This window comes from Papilio machaon, chromosome 10, assembly GCF_912999745.1.
Source record: "Papilio machaon chromosome 10, ilPapMach1.1, whole genome shotgun sequence".
NCBI classification, from domain to species: Eukaryota; Metazoa; Arthropoda; class Insecta; order Lepidoptera; family Papilionidae; genus Papilio; species Papilio machaon.
The window spans coordinates 7,681,628-7,703,816 of NC_059995.1; the positions used below are offsets into that span (position 1 = coordinate 7,681,628).

At 34.3% G+C, this 22,189-nt stretch overlaps 1 protein-coding gene across 1 annotated transcript; it reads left to right on the top strand.

The window, feature by feature from the left end:
* Positions 1–2,402: 2,402 nt before the first annotated feature.
* On the top strand, positions 2,403–21,848 carry LOC106718042. Its single transcript, XM_045679830.1, has 3 exons — positions 2,403–2,591; positions 13,636–15,377; positions 19,689–21,848. The coding sequence occupies exons 2-3, from the start codon at positions 13,636–13,638 to the stop codon at positions 21,457–21,459; spliced, it is 3,513 nt and encodes a 1,170-aa protein (XP_045535786.1). The 5' UTR covers positions 2,403–2,591; the 3' UTR covers positions 21,460–21,848.
* Positions 21,849–22,189: the final 341 nt, after the last annotated feature.

The window sequence follows — 22,189 nt, forward strand, 5'->3', positions numbered from 1 at the left end:
GCCCATAGATATCTGCAATTGCAAGTGCGTTGCTTACCTTTAATCGACAGAGGAGGGGTTGCACTAAACGACCTATGCGTCCCTCCTCCCTCAAATCCACTGGGTGGAACGGAATGGGACGAGGACTAAAATAAGGCCTCCGGCACCACATTCATCGGTCGAAACACGGAATTGCTTCCACTTAACGCCTGTCTTCTGTGTGGTCGTGGTATTTCACTGGTCGACCCGACGAATTCGTGCACCCAACAAATATTGTTGTTGTGGGATCTACCACTGAAAAAACTTTTTTAATGCTTTTTTTATTTATCAAAGAAACGCTTTTATATTCCTAATAATAGTTCTTAAATGTTGAGCATTACTTTACTAATCGTAAGTAATTCATATTAATGCAGGGGGGCTCGTCTGTCAAGCCTTGTACAAAGGCATTCAGATACAAGGTTGAGGGGCGTTTATTGTGAGTACATACTAACCTCAAACTATGCGGGCAAACACCATGTGTACTCCATTATGTTACTATCGGCACTTGATGACTTGACGCCATATTATTATTGTTATCATTATACAGCTCGTTATTTATACATTGCAGAGTGCATATCTAGGTTAATTTTATTGCTAAAAAATAAAATGTAATAACAAGTCTTGGTTTCATTTTAAATCTTACTTCTTACTAATATTATAAATGCGAATGAAATTAGATGGATGGATGGATGGATGGATTTATGTTTGTTTGAAGATATCTCCTGTACGGCTCAAGCGATCTTGATGAAATTTGACACGGTTTCAGAAAATAGTCTGAAAGAACAAATAGGCTACTTCTAAAGTTTTTTTTTTTTAACTTTCTATAACAAGAAAATCTAGAAATCACATTGCCTTAAACCCATTTTAAGAGACTTTTTTTAAATTGTTTAGGTAAAGAGAGCAGATGGATGTGAGGGAGTAGATTTTTTTAAACACATTCGTTAATTCATGTAGAAAAATATTAAATCTAAGTATATCCACCTACATCGTAAAATGTTCGCAAATTTTTTGTTTACACAAGTGACGAAACACGTTATTTTCATTGTCTGAAATGTTTCATAATGTTATTGAACTTTTACCAAACATTTAAAAACTGCATGTTTTCGTTCTATTTAATGTATAAATTGTACAAGATAACAGTCTTATCAAAGGGAAATTTGTTTTTGTATTGTATACTTACACGTATTAATTGGAAGTAGTGTAATTTCAAAGAAATCGTTAAATAAATAAAATTAAACGATTGCAGAAAAGTTCGTTGACATTTTTATTTAAAAAGAGGTGCAATATAGTATTTATTTATTCTTGACTAGCTGTACCTCGCGACTCCATCCGCACAGAATTAAAAAAAAAAATTATCCTATATGATCTTCTAGACTATGTTCTACATCTATGCCAAATTTCATCGACATTCATTGAGCCCTTCTGGAAATACTTTCAAACAAACATTCATCCATCCATTTAACTAAACATTCGTATTTATAATGTTACTATGACTAGAGCCATTACCATATACCCACTACATTTTGGGACATTTAATTCATCATCATCATCAGCTCACTATACGTCCCCACCGAGGGCCTCGGAGCCTACCCCAAGTTTTTAGGGGTGACTAGGCCATAGACATTTAATTAATTAGATTTAAAATTTGTGGACTTTTTTAATGTGCTAAATAGAGCAATAAATTTTTATATCTAAACATGAACATTGAACATGTTCAAACACCACACAATTTTTTTGTTGCGGTTTTTGAATATTAATATACCTGATTAGAAAACCAGTTTTCGTAACCGCAAATAAAAATATTAATCAAAATTGAGACCACTTATAACAACTTTGTAGTCACAAAAAATACAGTACAAGGAAGAAAAAAAACTTCAAAATTAGTTTCGAATGTCAGATACAAGTTCGTATTCAAATTAGATCCGTTTTCTTATTACATGGTAGATAATTCTTTATATAGTAATTATTTTATATAATTAATAGGTATATAAATAAGTACTAAACAGAGTATAAAATAAGTTGTCACTCGTAAAATAGCTTTTAAAATGCTCTATTATTGATAACATATGGTATATTACTCACTGTGGCCTGCCGTTAATTTTATAGATTTTATAAATCTTTAGAAACCTTAATTATTGTTAGATCCTGTTGAATCATAGATAAACATAAACAAATCAAAAAAAAAAATTGTAAAACGAAGTTGCATTGACTGTAACATCCAAGCAATAAAAAAACCTAAAAATTCCGCTCCTTTTTCGGGTAACTGCTTCATTTTCGGGTTCCTAATAAAATAAATTTCTGTAAGTGACGTCATCGTTTTCCTCTGACAGCCTTTGCTTATCAATGGATCTAATCACATGCGCGGGCGCAGTTCAAATTGCTTGATAATCTCCGAATCGAATCAGTCGCCGCAAAGCCTTCGGTGGGGACGGACGTTACTGTTGAACTGCTTGGAACGATGTCCGTACAAATCGCGACCGACTGATATCTTCCGCGTGAATAGATAAGTTTCATTCGAATAAATTGGATTAGTTTTGTCGTGTTTAATAAATTTTACTACGTATATTTAAAAGGTGAGTTTTATCTTTGTTTATTAATTTAAGTTTTCGGATTTAGGTCTTAAGTAATACCTAGGTATTTGGAGTTCAGATACAGTGTAATGCCACGTTACGATGGGTATCAGAATAAAATTGAAAAAATTACAAATATTTTAAAACACATGAAAAAAATTTAAAGCCTTTCTCCTTATATTTTTAAATAATATAATAAATAGCTGTATTTCCTTGTGGGAATTATAAGTGCATAAATTTAAATAATAAGCTAGTAAAAAAAAAATACGGGGCAAACGAACAGCAGCTATTGTTGATGCGGACTCTTACTAGTAGACTATTACTACAAAAATATAGGTACTGCTACAGTGTTACGAGTTAGAAGGGACTAAATACTGAGACAAACTTTACAGAGACTACTTCAGGTAAAAGACAGTTTGATATTATTTAGTAAATTACAAAAAAGGTATTAATAAATGCGACAGCATTGAAAAGTGCATGGAATTGTTGAGTCCTTGCCAAATAATCTCGGATTTTATACTTAGGGCAAAAAATATTCGATAACCGAATGTAATGAAACAGAATAATTACTAAAATTAATAACACGAGCCCTTTTTGTATTAGAAATAAAAAAAAATAACAGTTGAAAATCAATTTTATCTATTTGAAATCACGAAATAATATAGATTCTATAAATTTTCTATATTTTTTTAATCTATGATATTATCTACGCTACGTAAAAGATACACCGATGTACATTTTTACTATGGTTATAAGAAGTAGAATTAAATACTTTTTGCATAATTTTCGCGCGTCTTTAAGTAACATTTTAATCATCGACCGTGAACCGGCTTTGAGTAGCTATCAGAAAAAAGGTTATAAGCAACTGAACAAGCAGGATCAGAAAAATAAAATAATATATATATAATAAACATTGTTTCATAACAATATCATTTTACGCGCATTTTTAATCCAGAAAATCGGTCAATAAAGTGTTTATTTATTTAAGCATTCTCATTAGTACAAGCAAAGAGATTATTTATAAAAATATTACCTAGCATTATTATTATTTAAAAATTATATGATGGCTTGCAATTGGAAAGGACAAAAGGCGAAGCGCCAACAGCCTGTTGGTTATTACGCGGCGATGTTTCGACTAGTATAATCAACTATGTCCAAGTACAAGGCTAGAGCTTCATGGGAATGATTGATTATTCAATAAGAAAAAATCTTTTAGCAAACTCATTTCTGTCAATATTTCACAATCAATGATTCAAAATTCAATAGTAAGCTAGCAATTTGGCAATCTTGATATACATGTTGCGAATCTTCGGCCACGTTCGCTTTTAGATGATTTTCGCTGTCGATTTGCCAGTTTTCGCAAACTTGTTGCCTAACCGACAAGTTCTGGCACGAGTTGTTTAGAAAACTAGTTGAATTGATATCATAGATTCTTGTCACATATGAAATGTATGTCAAACGTCATATTTTATTATATAAATGCGTTACAAATCCAAATAAATTAATAAAAACTTCAAAATAATATTAAAGCAAAGTGTTTAATTAAAACAGAAAAAAAATTGGGATTGAAAACAAATTCCTCAGACCACCTTACCAATAATTATTCCGTTTCATGATAGCTTTGGAGAGGAAAAATTCTTTGAAAGCAAAAAAAAAGTGCAAACAATATGTTAGAAATATCTTTAAATCCACACAATATTTGTTGGGAAATTTTAATTAACATAAATTAAATCGAATGAAGATCAACATGAACAAAGATGCTATTACCATGTCTATGTAACCTTTCCCACGTTCGAAGGTTCCGTCGAGTGCATCGGTTTATGTTACGATGTGTCGTTTTGATCACATAATACGGATGTCCGGGAATAGATTCTTTTGTCGAATGTACGCCGATTTATGCAAGTAAACTCTAGCTAAAGTTGCTTGGTTTGGCCGCTAGAGGCCTTTAAATTTAGTAACTTTTTACATTAGCTTTTGCTCGCTACTCCGTTCGCGCGGAATTAAAAAAAAACTTAATTAGTAGCCGATGTGTTCGTCCGAGATCCGTTGAGCCGTTTTGGATATTCCTTCAAACAAACATCCATCCATCTAGAAATTCGCATTTATAATATCAGTATGATGTATTCAAATATCTCAAAAAGTCTTACATAAATTTAATTCATATTGAAAACACGGTTTCATAAACTAAACTTTTGGAAAAAAAAATGTCATAAAACCTACAGGATGTTCGAAAACATGAATATCGAAACGATAATCACATTGTTTCGAATATAACATAATATATCATGCTTGTTTTATATTGTTTTTTTTTATATATTAAAATTGGTTAAAAATTGAAGTATTAAAATGTAAAGCAATTTGTTCCTATAAATTCGTAGTTATATAACATGCAAAGGTGTGTTAAAACAAACCTTGTTTCCGTGTCCGAAATCCCTTTCACTTACAACGTTAAAGAACCGTAACAAAAACATTGATCTAGTTTCAAATATAATCATATATAACACTAGCTGTCGCCCGCGACTCCGTCCGCACGCAGTTAAAAAAAAAATATGAAAAATAGATGTTGGCCGATTCTCAGACCTACTGAATATGCTCACAAAATTTCATCAAAATCGGTCAAGCCGTTTCGGAGGAGTACGGTGACGAAAACTGTGACACGAGAATTTTATATATTAGATGTTGTTTGATACAGTCTAAGATAAACCAATAAGCGTTTTTTTTTGTACCTGATAAAAGTGTAATACGCAATAAGCGTTGTACGGATGAATGTGAAAGACACAGTTAAATACAATGCGCAGAAAATAAATAAAGCTTTTATTAATCAAAAATAAATAAAATTTTATTAATCATGAATTATGGACAAATGTTGACAAAATGTTGTATGTATAAATTGTATGCCATTCGAATAATCAATGTAAATTGTAACCTGTTGTAGCTGTCACGTAAGGCATACAAAAAACATGCACGTAAAAAAATTACTCTTTTGAAAAAAGAACTACATATAATTCTGGCAAGATATATAAAAAAAACGCAAACTTTTTTTATTTGCGCCAAATACAAATCAATTAGTTTCTTAATGTTAATATGATTAGAATGTAATAAATAATAATAAATAATAATTGATGTTTTGAGTTTTATATAAAAACTATTGTTAAGTTAAATTTAAAATATCGTTTTAATTTATATTGAATAACGTTTAATATTGAACAACATAATAATGAAATTATTTCACTCGACTCTTGAAGCATGTTATAATCAAGTACAATACAGTACACAGTGCTATAACTAGGTTAAGTATGTAATTTTAATATTATCTAATAATTAAGTTGTTATCTGCTCCCATTTTAATGTTTCTAATTAACCGACATGATCTTGAAACAGTTTTCAGTTCTTAGATATTGTTTTTCTAATATTAATTGAGGAAAGTTGTCTTTTATTGATAACATGAAATTAACTCATCAGTTGGTATAGTAAAACACAAGGTCAACTATTATTATTATAAGCTACCAATGTTATTTTGACTACTTTGGTCGCCAATTCATCGAAATTTGAGCGTAATTAATTGTCTATGATTTTTTATTCTTAGTTAAAAATAGCATCACGCTCTTCTTCTATATATTAGGTTAAACTGTGTCAAACGTCATGTTTTTTTTTCTCAATTACCTTAAGGCAGGATCGGTTCGTTATTTAAAATAAATACGGTATTGTGCTGTTTTAGCGTAGGATTAGTCATATCTTGAAGAAGTACGAACCTATAACAATACTGGCCTCCGACTCCGTCTCCATCTGCGCGAAATTAAAAATTCATCGTGCGCCAAACATCGAGATCAGTTGAGTCGTTCCGGAGATACCTTCAAACAAACATTCATCCATCCATCCATTTAAAAATTCGCATTTTTAATATTAGAAAGATTGCCTCCACTTAATCTATCTATATATATAAAAGAAAGTCGTGTTAGTTACACTATTTATAACTCAAAAACGGCTGAATCGAATTGACTGAAAATTGGTGGGCAGGTAGCTTAGAACCAGGAAACGGACATAGGATAGTTTTTACCCCGTTTTCTATTTTTTTTATTCCGCGTGGACGGAGTAGCGGGTAAAAGCTAGTCTTTTATATATATAAAAGAAAGTCGTGCTAGTTACACTATTTATAACTCAAGAACGGCTGAATCGATTTGACTGAAAATTGGTGGGCACGTAGCTTAGAACCAGGAAACGGACATAGGATAATTTTTACCCCGTTTTCTATTTTTTATTCCGCGCGGACGGAGTCGCGGGTAAAAGTTAGTGCTTTATTAATTAGAGTTTATAAATCTTTTTGCCAGTTCAAAGGAAAACAGCAATGTTAAAATGTTATGTTACCGCAAACTAATTTACAATCTTGGTGATTTCGAAATTTTGTTTATATTGAATCGATTCCAAGTAGACTACTATTACTTAAGAGTCGATTTATCAAAGTACTCAAATGTGGACGGAAAATATCGTGAATGCTATCCTCTATTTCTAAGTACCTAATAAAATCGATAAGGCATAATGGCCACCATAGACGGATAGCTTCAAGCTGATCGCAGTTCGTTGTCGATAATAATGATACGGCACCCGACTGCTTCAAGCCGTCCGTTTACTGGTACGGTTACCCTAAGTTAGTCTAGAAGAAAATCAAATAATTGTCTCGACTTTGGGTTTTCTAAAAAAAAATATATATTTTCCTATATTCGTGTTATAAATGTTCTATTATCATCTGATCGTAAAAAAGCAGTAGTCCAATGTAAAAAGTTCCACCTTTAGATGTATAATTTTTTTTCTTAATCTTAATTTTCTTCCTTATTTACTTCGATGCGGATCAGTTTCTTGGTCACATTTTCGTGCTTTAAAAACCAATTGAACGGGAAAACTGAGCTTTTTAAATAAATGTTTTTGTCTGTAACTTTCCTTAATGTGTATACATTTTAGTATAATTTGTACTGAGTCATTGATAGAACTGCAAAAAAGGCGTGGTTCTTCCCCTGCCAACTTCTTCAACTTCGCCTATGACTAGCGTTCAACTTTAATCTATGATTAGATTTAAGATGTTGTTTATGGCCTATTGTCAATTGACACTCTTAAATAATACATTAATTTATAAAAAAATTATTAAGAACATGTCCAAGACAATAATGTGACATTATTTTTACATTGTTTTGTGACTAATAGTCACATAATAAGTAGGTTTTATTAATGAATTGTTCTATACAATGCTCAAATTACTAAGTGTACCTACCTAATAAGCTGACATTAATAATTATTATTTATATATTTACTCGAAGCTTTCAAAATGTGGATATATAAAAGATTGTAATGGACATCCTGGAGAGACAAAATACGGAATGAAGTAGTGTTGCAATGATTGGGGAAAGAAGTGGAAATTATTAAAACTATAAAGAAACGAAAGTTAGAATATCTTGGGCATATACTGCGAGGAATGAAGTACGAACTACTACAAAAAAAGGAAGTCCAGGAAGGAGAAGAACATCTTTGCTGAAAAAACTGCGCCAATGGTACAACAAAAGTACGCGTTCTATATTTCGAGCTGCAGTGTCCAGAGTTCAAGATGTCATGATGATCGCCAACCTTCGTTGGCACCAACAGAAGAAGATTTATATATTTACTCATAATTATGTTACCTTCACAATAGCTTTATATCGAACTACGACTGTGATACGATACATCTTATTTTTTCTACTCTCATTCTTACTGTATTTTGAATGGATGTTCGTTACCACGTAATGATGTCAGATATCTTGGCGGGATTTAACTTAGTGCGAGTCTTTGCGCACAACACCATTTTATGTGAAGCGGAGCGCAGCGGGGTGCGGGGGGAAGGGCCTGCGCAGCGCGCCTATGACCTTGGGCCGCCAAGATATTTGAAGTCTTTTAACTCTAGAACAGATAAACCAATCTCGATCGGTTAAGCGGGCGAAGCCGCGGGCGTCGGTTAGTAATTAATAAAGTAAATATCAATGTTATAGACATTAATCATTTTTATTAAGTTAAAATAAAACTGAATAGAAAACTAAGCGAAATGTTTACTCATTTTCAGCTTATTTGTACAGTTGTTGAATACAAGGTCACAATATTTAAGGCAGTAAAGGTTGAGGATAATTTTCAACATTAGTTTTCCTTCTTTAATACTTTTTTTATGTTAGATTTACGTGATGTTATGAATACAAACTTATTTCCATTGCAAGAATACACTGGTATTGTGTTATAGGATGTATTGGTTTCCATTGCCTAAAATCATGTAACAAAACATACTTTTAGCTATTTCAGTTTTCCCCATACAGAAAAAAAGTGACTTCAAAATGTATTTCCATAGTGAAAACTCACAAATAAGACTAACCTCTATTATTTTTATAAAAACGACAAAGCAATAGTTAATAAGACATTATTTTCACCAGTAATTTACTCGTCTACGTACATTTATCTTATCTAGATGTTTGCGTGTTGTTTGTATTGAGTTGAATTTCCATTTTTCCATTTTATAACGTTAAAAATAAATTGATAAAAAACGTGACTTAAATGTGTTTTTCGACTTCAACGAATTGTCTTATTTGTGATGTTTTATACGAAACTCCATTAAATTAAATACTTAATTTCATAAATTATCTGTTATTAAAAACCGTATTACATAGTTCATAATAATAGTAGTAATTTTTGATGTACGCCTTGAAAAGAATGCTTCAACTCTTTCGTTTTAAATCTAAGTAACATTGTTCAACGTTTTAGGGATAAAATTGCAACATAGTTATGGATAGAGTTAAAGTGCACGATTCAATAACGGTTTCTTGATAAGTTAAGCAAAATTGGTCCCTTTACCTTTCTTAACAGGCCTTTGACTACATGAGTAAGGTCACACCATTCTTCTGCGTAACGACAACATTGTTACGAATGCATGCAGCTGGTTGGTTACAAATGATGTCATTAAGAAACTGTAATGAAGTGTACTGTAAAACTAGTCTGTTCTGTACAGTCGAGGACGTTTACTTTTTTTGACTATACATATACATGTAAGTTTCAAATAAGTATGTGCATGAATGTAATAAATGAAGAGAAGGATGACGCACGTTTCGATTGAAAAGTAAGGTTATAAGAATTGTACGAAATCTGTGGACCTACGAGTAGCACGAATATTCGTGACAATGGTATCGTCACCGACAACTGTGTCAAAATTAGTATGAGATTTTTGATTTATTTTTCCCCCGATAGAGATAGATAGAGACTTTTAGTGAGACTAACGAACAGCAATTCATTTTTATATATATATATAGATGTACTCTAATAATATAAAGATGTTCTGTTTTTTGTCTCTTTCTGTCTCTCGCTAACTCTATATTACCATGACAACTTCAATATTATTATAATTAATGTAACGACGCCTAGAAAAAGCAAAATGTTCAAATAAAATAAATTAATAATAGCTCAAGATTTACGTCTAGTTTCTATTTCTTTATAAATATCTATTATAAATAAATACAGAAAAAATATGTATCATTGAATATAAGAAGATTTATTACTTAAATTTAAAAAAAAGACAAAAGCCCGACTGAACCTTATGACCACGTTACGAATTATACCTGACTCGTCAAAAATTGTTCCATCAGAATACAAACGGTCACAAGAATTAGTCACATTCAATCCCTCATATTTACATACATACATAGTCGTTTAAATGACTCTCCTGAGTCAGTCGGTTAATAAAATATTATACTAGTTTTAAAAATATTTAGCACAAATAATGGCAAAATGTTACGACCCAGTTAATTAGTAATTTTGTGGCGTCGTTGTGTGGTCACATCAATTATAAGGAAAACAACTAAAGGCCTCTGCATCATCATATCGAAGGTCATCCATGTCAATGAAAAGTTTTGGTTACGTGAATCTTAGGATATTTCCTCTTCTGAACTTTACAGACGTCAGATCCGCGTGTGAAGAAATTTAATTAGGTTATTTTATTACTGTGAGTTTCCACTGTATAACTATATAATACACATACAAACATAACTGTCTCATATTTTTCAAAGAAAATAAGAGGCATGATAAATGTTTTACTGTATAGACCAGAGGGTTCGTTTCTCGCTTGCCGATCAATCGGCCCATTGCAATTTTTTTCCTATACTCGTAGTTAAAAATATTAATTTAAAATATAAATTGAAACATTTCAACGTAAACAATATTTTTTTTTCAATATATTCATATTAATCAATAAAATTAAATTATGTTATTGACTGTACTCTTTTAATGGCATAGAATCTTCCACAACAATAAGGCACGGAAAATTAGAACCTTACCATTTCGAATGTGAATAAAATCGGACATTTAAGTCTTACAATACAACATAAACACCCATTGTCCCATACATTACGTAGATAATACACACATACTACTCATACATATGATAAGATGTTGACTCCTCTCTCAGTAACATTCATGTAATAAAAACAGGCTGGCAACGCATCTGCGATTCCTCTGGTATTGCAGATGTCCATGGGCGTCGATGAACACCTTGGTGTTCCCGCTGTTCGTTTGCCCCCTTATCTTATAAACAAAAAACGTACACGAAAATAAATTAATCTTTACAAGAGAAATATTTAATTTTTTTTTTTAAATCTATACTGTAGTGAGTTTCGTATTCAGCATATTTTAGGCTTTAACAAAGAATTCAAACTGACAAGTTTATAAACTACCGGTCATTTTTTATAAGAGGATAAAGGAAAAGTGTTATAAAAATACACGTACCTAACTACGTACGTATAATATACTCGATAAAGTAGGTATTAATGATTATTAAAAAAAATTAAAGTCCTGAACATTTTAAAGGTGATTTCAATGTCTTATTTTAAATAATGCCTTCATTGTTTTTTTTTAGGTTACAACAAAATTCTTGTAGCATTAGAACCTAATGTATGGATAAAAATTAAATAAAAGTCAACAAACTATATATAAACTATAAAACAAGAAGGATTTAGTTTTTTTAAGATAACCTTGTTCACCTTTAATGATTAGTGATCAGGTTCTCAACTGGTCTAATGATTTTATCGATAAAAAACTAAATTAATTAAAACAGAACTGGTTTTTAAATATCTTGTTGCTATTCGATTTCTGATTTATACTAATACTAGCTGTCGCCCGCGACTCCGTACGCGCGGAATAAAAAAAAACGTAATAAGACTATGTTCTACGAGTACATCTGTGACAAATTTCATCAAGTTCCTTTGAGCCGATCCGGAGATACCTTCAAACAAACATCAATCCATCCATCCATCTAAACATTCGCATTTATAATATTAGTAAGATTAGAAATAAAAAGTAATTGTAAGGACATTCGAAAAACGTATTATTGTTAAAAAAACATAAAGGTTTTCTACACGTGGCAGTGACTCGCAGTTAAAAAAGTCTAGCCAAATGAAGCAGAGTATAAATAAAATAAAACGATCTTATTGCTGTAAAACGGAGATTTTATTGATAAGTTATTATCGCAACATTTTCATCATTTCAATCGTACTCTTTCATAATAAAATCTTGATAACGCGTTTCACTAAACGGTTTTATTCCTCGTCAACCAACGAGTTGACAGCTGTCAAAGTTATTTCTTTTAATTTTTTATTCCATAGATTACGGTTAAAGTTTTTTTTCTAAGTTTTAAATTAACGGTTGCGTCATAATGATAATGTTACATACAATATTTTACTTTGAATATATTTTCATGTGTGTCCGAAAATATCAGTATTGGTTTAATAGTTTTTAATAAATGTATTGTATACTTATTTATTATTTTATTAAAAGAATAGTTTTGACCATGAGCTACAAAATTTGGCAATAATTGTTTGATTGTAAAAGGAATCGCTAACATTCATCTGCGAAATATTTAGCAGTGCCAATTGCGGCCATGACCGCTTTGAGTGACCATCAAATTTAATGAGCACCTCATGGAAATAACTATAGATTTTTATACTATCGTAGTGTTACAGAGAAAACCGACACTGTGCCGGTGTATAGGCGCAAAACTAGACTTAAAAAATATGAACGCTTACGTCCCCTTACTACATCTGACAGTTGGTTTGGTAACAAAAGCGCGCCATTCACTCCAAACGATTTTAACTACTATTGTCTAAAAGTAGTAAGTCAATTCAATTTAATTAGATAAAGTTGAAGTAATGGTATCTCTAAATATATGAAGAGTCTAGAACTGAGATATGTTTAGGTACTATTTAATCATTTTTAGTCTAGTGTAAATTTATGAATAAATGTGCCTTATTTGGGTTAAAACTATAAAAAATAAAACGCATTAAATTACATTTTAAATAAAAATAAAGCGGGTTCAATGAGAGCTGGTTGTTTTATTTTTTATTTTAAATTCTGGTATAAGTAAATAAATTGATATGACCCTTAACAAATTGATTCCTCTTTATAGGATGTAGTATAACCAGTTTTGTATACATTAATTTTATCTTTTATTTCAAAACAGATACCGATAGTTACGTAAAGGACGTTATGTTCTAAAACTAACATTTAAAGTTACAAGCTTAATTAATTTTTTATTGTTTCCGTCATATGTAGATTGTAGCTATGTTGTTGTAGACAGCGTTTAAATTTTCCCAAGTTCAGTTAATAAGATGTAATATAATCAATTAATTGTGCTTTTCTGAGACCATAATCCCCGTTTAAAACATATTGTTATCTCTGTTTTGTCAAAGTTAATGAGAAGGATGACCATATGTTTAATGCAAAGATTTTGGTCTCAGAAACCAACTGTAAGTCTTATAATTACAATGAATTATTTAGCGATACATTTTATTTGTTATAAAAACTCCAGATTGGTATAATGCCAAGTAGAGAATAAAATATTCTGGCGTTTGGAAATTTATTTTTAATATATGTATGCTTAAATGGCGTGCAATTGACCATCAAAAGTTTTCGGCCAGTTTTTTTAAACAACAGTTATTTTAAACAGTTTAACTTGACGATATACTTCTATTTTCTAATTAATCCCGTTTTGGATTTTCAGATGCTGCTGCCGACGTTACTAGCGCTCGCAACTCTCATACGAGCTGACGAATTGCCGCCATCTTGCAATAGACCAGTTTATTGTAACAGTGACCTCCTGCACTACGTCCAGACATCAAGAATCTATACCGACTCGAAAACTTTCGTCGATTTACACCTTAAAAAAAATGAAAATAAGACGCTAGCTGACTTCAATGAGTTATTAGAAAAAACCAATAGAAACCCATCCAGGGAGCAAATAAAAAACTTCGTCGATCAGTATTTCCAATCAGGAAATGAAATCGAAGTTTGGAAACCGACTGATCACAACGATAATCCTCCATTCTTGGCCGAAATCAGAGATAAAACTCTGAGAAAATTTGCCCAAGATATTAATAGCATTTGGCCGACCCTCGGAAGGAAGGTGAAACCGATAGTCTTTGAGAAGCCAGACCTCTACAGTTTCATACCGATATCGAATGGATTTATTATACCCGGAGGCAGATTTACTGAAATTTACTACTGGGACGCGTACTGGATCATAGAGGGGCTGCTCATTTGTGGAATGGAAAATACGGCGCGCGGTATGATAGATAACCTTATACAACTGTTGAAGAAACTCGGCCACATTCCCAACGGAAGCAGAGTATATTACGAACAGCGGAGTCAACCTCCTCTACTCTCGGCTATGATGTCTCTGTACATTCAACGAACAAAGGACCTCGCTTTTCTTGAAGCTAATATCGAAGCACTAGAATACGAGTTAGAGTATTGGCTCGAAACTCAAACGATCACCTTCGAAAAGGACGGCAAGTCGTACACACTGCTGCGATACTACGCTCCCAGTATGGGGCCGAGACCGGAGTCTTATTACGAAGATTACACGCTCGCTCAACAGTTCGAGAAGGAGGATCGCCAGAAGGAATTCTACGTCGAGATAAAAAGCGCAGCCGAGAGCGGCTGGGACTTCTCGAGCCGGTGGTTCATAGGGCCTAACGGTGAGAATACTGGTAACTTAAGTACGATTCATACAACAAAGATCATCCCCGTAGATTTGAATTCAATTTTCGCTAATGCCTTACAAAATATAGCGAACTTCCATGGATTATTGCACAATCCACGAGAGGCCGCTACTTGGGCGTACCTCGCGAAGCAATGGCGTACCACTATCGAGGATGTCCTGTGGGACAACGAAGATGGGATCTGGTACGATTACAATGTAGAGAGTGAAAAGTATCGTAAATACTTCTACCCGAGCAACATGGCGCCTTTGTGGATGGAAGCGGTGGATAGGAAGCTATTGATGAATCGCGCTCCTCGAGTTATAAGTTACTTGCGTGACTCTCAAGGTCTCGATTTCCCGGGTGGTGTTCCATCCTCCTTAGTGAAGAGCGGCGAGCAATGGGACTATCCAAATGCCTGGCCGCCTCTAGTGAGTGTAACTGTGAATGCGTTAAGGGCACTAGGGACACGGGAAGCTAAGCAGATGGCCTTCGATGTAGCTCAGAAGTGGGTACGAGCCTGTTTGAAAGGTTTTACAGATAATAAGCAGATGTTTGAGAAGTACGACGTGGAACAGCCTGGTAGGATAGGCGGAGGTGGCGAGTACACGGTGCAGGCCGGCTTTGGATGGTCAAATGGCGTAGTACTAGAAATGATCAAGAACTACGCTTACAAAATGACCGCAGCGGATTCCAATTCGGAATTATCCGATGAATCCGTTTCTGAAATGGAATTATCCCTCGAGTCTGTTGAAGCTAATTAGTATTTTGACAAGACCAAAGATGTATTAGTTTCCGTTTTGATTTTTCTTGTATTTTCCTAACGATAATGATAAGATTAAACTTTTGTTAGTAATTTTTAAAGTCCTTAATAAATATTGTACTTAACTAGTAGCAGCTTGATGAACGGAACGATGCAATATATTTCCTAGGTTCAATACCAAATACGTCTCTACGAAAGTTACTACGTCTTATGAAAAAAAAAAGTGTTTTTTCTTCTGTTTGGAAATCAATCACATTTTGATTTCTCTCACGATTGAAAATAGTAGATTCACAATAAACCTTTCGATGGCCTTATCATCTATTTGTTAATTTGTTGTTAGAACTTTGTTTACTATCTATTTTCCTATTACTTCTTTTTTTTGTTAAGCCATAACATAAATATTTTAGTAACTGTTAGGATATTTTCTCTTTAATAGCTGCATTTTTCTTTAAATAATATAATAACTGTGCCATGAATGAAAACATTTCCAATTTTACATAAGATTATTAAAAAAAGACATTTTATAATATTAAATTTTATAATGTTACAACATTACGAATTTTGATTAAAAAAAGATAAAAGATAATATTTTATTTATTATATATGCCAATAATATTACTTTATTGTGATAAAAATAAAAGTAAGTTTCGGTTGGCTCAATGCATGTTTTGCGAGCGCCATTGTTATAAAAAAAACTTATCAAGGACAGCGATTCTGTAAACAAACGAATGCATCGAAATCATTATTTTGTTAAAAAATAAAAATATATTAAACTGGTTAATATATTAATTTATATATAAGTTAAATGACGGTATTTTTATTAATCGATTAATATAAAACAGTAAACGAAAAATAATATTTTAAGAGTAATTTAACAAACTCTTTTTAGAGCTAGAAACAGATGTTTTATGTCGTTTTTTTTTAAATTCATTTATAAGCATTGCATTCATTATTTTAATAAAAAATAGCGTCAAAAAAAAACAAGTACACTGAAATAAGCAGACACTTTTGTTATATAATTTCTTATAACTGTTACTTTAGTTTATTCGTAATAGTGTTCTTGTAATTATGTTATTTTTTTTATCGAATATGTTTGTTAAATGATACCATGTCATAAATAAATTGTGGTTGTGATTTAAATATATATATTAGTATAATATAACAGAGATTTTTATCAAAGCATAATAAATGGCTGTGTCAGAACTTTTTGTCATTTTTTTTTTTATTTAGTAGTGTGATAAGTTTATTTGGGCGAGTGAGGGGCGCTGCTGTCGCCGTTAGTTCTATCAGTAAATATATAAAACCTACTTTGGCACAGAAAATGCTATAAAAGAAAAAAAAAATGGCAGCTGCAGTACAAAGACGGTCTTGTGACATTTATGTCGTTGACAGGGGAGCGCTAGTGAGGTGACATAATTTAATTTGATTTATGCCATCCGGGTCAGATCTGTGTCGGTTTGTATTTGAGCACTTCAAAATATTCAATACTAGCTTTTACCCACGACTCCGTCCGCGCGGAATAAAATAAAATGCACACAAGATAAAAAAGTTCCTATGTCCGTCTCCTAGTTCTAAGCTACCTCCCCATCAATTTTCAGCTAAACCAGTTCGACCGATCTTGAGTTATAAATAGTGTAACTAACATGACTTTCTTTTATATATATAGATGACTTACGTCAAAATATATCTAACTAATATTATAAATGCGAATGTATAGATAGATGGATGTTTGTTTGAAGGTATCTCCGGAACTGGTCAACAGATTTAGATGAAATTTGGCACAGATGTAGAAGATAGTCTGAAAGAACACATAGGCTACTTATTAAGTTTTGTTTTTAATTCCGCGCGGATGGATTCAAAATTTGTTCAATTATCCGGCTGAATTTTGAGATAAAATATCTGATATCGTTGATCATATTAATTTTCTAACCAATTTATTGTAATCAGAAGAAATAATAACAGTAATGATGAAGGTGCAATTATTTGTTCTATAAATAAAACATAATGATATTGAAACAGGTTTCCAACATGATGGCATAATAAATGTTTAATTGTCATGTTTCCTTGGTGATTTCTATGAAATTATTATTATTATCGTGTATTTTCAACAGAGAAACATACAGTTACCTAATTAAAAAAAAAAGAAATTGAGTGCGATGGCTGTCGACCAATTGAAACTCGCGGCAAGCAATGTACACAACCAAAAAAAAAATCGATCACTAGCGTTTAAATGCATCACGTAAGAAAATTTTTAACATGATGAAATGCATTTTAAAACCATGTTAACTTTTGCTAGCAATCGCAATTTTTTTGTTTATATTGCTACATTTAAAAAGAAAAAAATATATCATTATATTTCTGTACAGTTTTTTCGACAGTGGATGGGGAAACCCACGGTTCTGGGTAAAAAGATGATAGATATAAATTATGAAGCGCCATCGAAGGCAAACGCGTCCCGTGACCTCTTGTTAACTTTGTTAGTGACTTAATCTGTGCAACTCCGACTTAATCTGACGTAAAAAAATTGCATAAATTAATTTTCATAATAAGCTCACATACACTGTTTTAAAATATTCTTAGAGCTAATATACATTTTAATACAATTTCTTTTATTAATTTCATTTTTGAATCTTAATCAAATATCACATTCCCGTAAGCTAATTTAATTGTAAAGTCACTGGCCATAGATTTATACGTCTAGATCTAGATAGAGCAAAAGAAAGATGTGTTCAAAGCCTCCTTTTTATTTGTGGTAAATTACCACAGTGTTATCATTTAATTTACGTAATATACTAAAAAGTAAATCGAATACAACCTCTATTCTTAAGTTTATTTTTTGGAACGAAGTACCTTATCGCGCGTTGTGAAAGGGGGCTAGACGGAAATAATTCTTACGAAAAGTTGTCACGACACTTTTTCCTATAGTAAGTATGTTAACGACGAATGAGCGCTACTTCACCATGGCAACGACGTGACAATATATAACGAAAATTCATAGAAATAAAATGTACTTCTTGTGAAGACTTAAGTTTTTTATTCATAGAATAAACATTGGTTCCTTCACTAATTAATTGAAAGGAACTTCGTTCCATCCGGGTGTCCCAACACACCTCTCAAGTTTTTTGTTTCTTAGTTTTTTAATGTTTTGGTTAAAAATGTTTTAATTTCGCTATTAATTTCTTTTGGATAAACATACTACGTTAAATAACATTTTACCAAATGTTTTAGTTTGTTTTACTTTCTCGAATATGGAATTTTTTTTCTTTAAACATTTGAGTATCCTTTACTAATGACATTACGAAAATCGTCCTACGATTAAATATCAAACTTGTATGGAACACTCCATCTAGACTTATTATCTATGCTACCACTATAATTTTTAAAATATTTATTTAATGATTGATTTTCCGCTTCATATAAAACGACGTTCACGCTGCAAGTGCGCAAGCGCAGAATTCTCGTTATTCATTGGACACGGCTGAGTGGCTGAGCATGTATTTTAAACGTCATTGTAGTGCTGCCCGATTAAGATGCCGTTTTACGTAGCAACTAATATAACGCTAAATTTGCTAATATTAACCAGTTGAAAGCTGTTAACAAAACTTCTGAAACGCTGGTTTAGGTCTGAAAGTTGTATCGCAATTTAAATTAGAAGTTATTTTTTTAATTCTACTTGTTTATTAATAATTAGAATTATGTAATTTTATGAACCGAATAATTGATAGTTCGTCTCACAATTGTGAAACATTATTTTACTTAAGCTATTCAATTTATTTAACTCGATAAAACCTGTTACATTTTACGCATTACAAATTGTAACTAACTCTACAATTTCGATAATAGTAGTTAATAATGAATGCGAACGAACTTATTACTTATCAAGGTAAAACGTGAGCAACAAAAATAGCTGATAACGTCTAGCGATATCATGAATGCTACAGCCCTACCATTATCTGATATGTTTTGACAGTTATAACGTAGGCGGCTGTGTATCATGTTCACGTTGCACTTGCCAGATGCAATAATGTCGGAAGTAAAACTGGTGTGAGCTAGCCATGGCGGCGGCGGCGACGGGGGCGCGACAGTGACCCAGTGCGGGTGTGTCCAGTGAAAGCCGTGGCCGTTGCGTCACTCGGGACGCCGCGCCGCGCCGCCGCCGCGGTCGTCGGGATGCGGCCGCGGCCAGTGACACACATCTCCACGTTTATTACCGGTCGCACGGCGGACACGCGGCCATTCGACTCGCGTCGATCGCCCTCGCGACAACGCTTGGAGCGTCGTAGCGCGACATTGCGCTCGCGCAATTTGAAGTTACAATTTTGAAGTGATGAAAATGTTGATGATCCGCCTGCCGCGCTGCCTTCCGCTGTACCCGGTGCTGGGCATCCTGGGCGCATGCGCGAACGCTTTCACCGCGGTGCCGGCTTGCAACTCATCGATTTATTGCAGCGGCGATCTGCTCCACAGAGTGCAGCTCGCTCGCATTTTCCCCGACTCTAAAACGTTCGTCGACCTCAAACTCGTCTACACGGAAAATGAGACGTTGGCCGACTACGCGAAATTGATTCACGACACCGATCAGAATCCAACTTTGGACCAAATGAAAAAATTCGTCGAAGTGCATTTCACGGAAGGGAATGAGTTGGAGGTTTGGGAGCCGCCCGACTTCGATCCCGATCCTCCGATTTTGGATCGAATTGTTGACCCCAAGCTGCGGCAGTTTGCGAAAAATGTTATCGGATTGTGGGCCAAACTGGGACGAAAAGCGAACCCCGATATTTTGTCGAACCCCGGCCAGTATAGTTTTATTTACGTGCCGAACGGCTTCATTGTTCCCGGCGGAAGGTTTAAGGAGCTATACTACTGGGACTCATACTGGATGGTACGGGGACTTCTGCTCAGCAACATGACGGAAACCGCCCGGGGTATGATCGAGAACCTTTTCCATCTCGTTAATAAAATCGGATACATTCCCAACGGAAATCGGATATACTACATGGGAAGGAGTCAACCGCCCCTCCTGGCCGCGATGGTGGCGAGCTACTTCGCCGCGACCGGCGACCTCGGCTGGTTAGAGCAACACGTCGGCATCGTCGAGAAGGAGCTCACCTACTGGCTGAACAATAAGAAAGTTACCGTCGAGCTGGACAAGAAGAAATATGTTCTCTTGAGGTATCTGTCCGATATAAATTTCAAAGGGCCGCGACCCGAGTCCTACTTCGAGGATTACACGAACGCTCGAAAATTGACGGATGAAGAAAAACGTGAAGACTTCTACGCCGAGATGAAGAGCGCCGCGGAGAGTGGCTGGGACTTCTCGTCGCGGTGGTTCGTGACGGCGGGCGACGACATCATAGGCAATATAACGGACGTGCACGCCAGTAGAATTATACCGGTCGACTTGAACGCTATATTTGCGGGGGCGCTTCAGCACGCCGGCGATTTCCGTAACCGGTTGAAGGATAGACGAATGGCGCAGAAGTGGTACAGCCTCGCGAAATACTGGCGGCGCGCCATCCAGCAGGTGCTGTGGGACCCCGCGGACGGCGTGTGGTACGACTACGACTCCATGGCCAACACCAGGAGGCGGCACTTCTACCCGAGCTGCGCCACGCCGCTCTGGACTGACTCCGTTGACAAATCCGAAGCGCCTAAATACGCGTCACTTTTGGTGAGATATCTCCTGTCCTCCGGCGCCCTGGACTTTCCCGGCGGGATCCCCGCTTCCATCCTTAACTCGGGCGAGCAGTGGGACTACCCGAACGCGTGGCCACCGACACAGAGTATTCTCATCGGCGGCCTGGACGCCAGCGGGGACGCGGAGGCGCAGCACCTTGCCAAGGAGCAAGCCGTGCTATGGATATGCGCCAATTACATTGGATATAACAATTGGAAAAAGATGTTCGAGAAGTACAGCGCCGTGCAGCCGGGGCACCACGGCAGCGGCGGTGAGTACACCGTGCAGGACGGCTTTGGTTGGACGAACGGAGTGGTGCTCGAGCTATTAGATCGATATGGCAAAGAACTAACGATTAAAGAACATTTCCAGATTTCGCTGCCGTATGTCCGGCAGATACTGTGAGGTGGGCAGCTCATGTGGGGCTCGGGTCATAAATATTTATATTCCTCATTGCTATTCAGTGATGTAAAGTATGTTGAATAATTATTTTATGAACTTTACACTCATATTGTTAGATGGTAAAACAAAAGCCGATGCGAATGTTTTCTAGGTGGTCGAGTATACAGTGGAATAGTTTTTATATTTTGAATTTATGAGTGAATTGGTTTTATTTTTTTCATAGTCATGATATTTTTTGATGTGTATTTTTTGTGTGCTTTGTAAAAAAAAAAACATTGTGATAAAATCATGAATGTTTCATAGATCTTAAGTCAAATGTGATATTCGACGATACGATGCGTGGCAAATGGCGTAGTTAAATTTTAATAAATATTATTTTATTATACAATTAATATATTGTCATTTATTTTCTTTATAAATCACTGAATCTAAGGATACTGGTAAGAGTTTGTGGGTTATTGCAACGTTGGCGTGTGTTTGATGAATCCGAGCATAATGCGTTCATCAATCATAAGACTTCATTGTTTTGTAATGATCAAACCTCACGGAGGTGTTTGCGGATCACGTTACGGAGTAAAACGCTGATGTAAACTTTTAGATGAATTTATAAATTACTAGCTGTCGACCGCGATTTCGTCAGCGCGGAGTTAAAAAAACATTATAAGTAGTCTATATGTTCTTCTAGACTATGATCTACACTTATGCCAAATATCATCGAGATCCGTTATGCCGT

Bases quoted from the DNA above. Each gene is read 5' to 3' on its own strand.
- LOC106718042 (XM_045679830.1), top strand. From the start codon at position 13,636: ATGCTGCTGCCGACGTTACTAGCGCTCGCAACTCTCATACGAGCTGAC. The intron at 15,378-19,688 runs GTATTTTGACAA...CGCAATTTGAAG, and splicing joins GAGTCTGTTGAAGCTAATTA to TTACAATTTTGAAGTGATGA.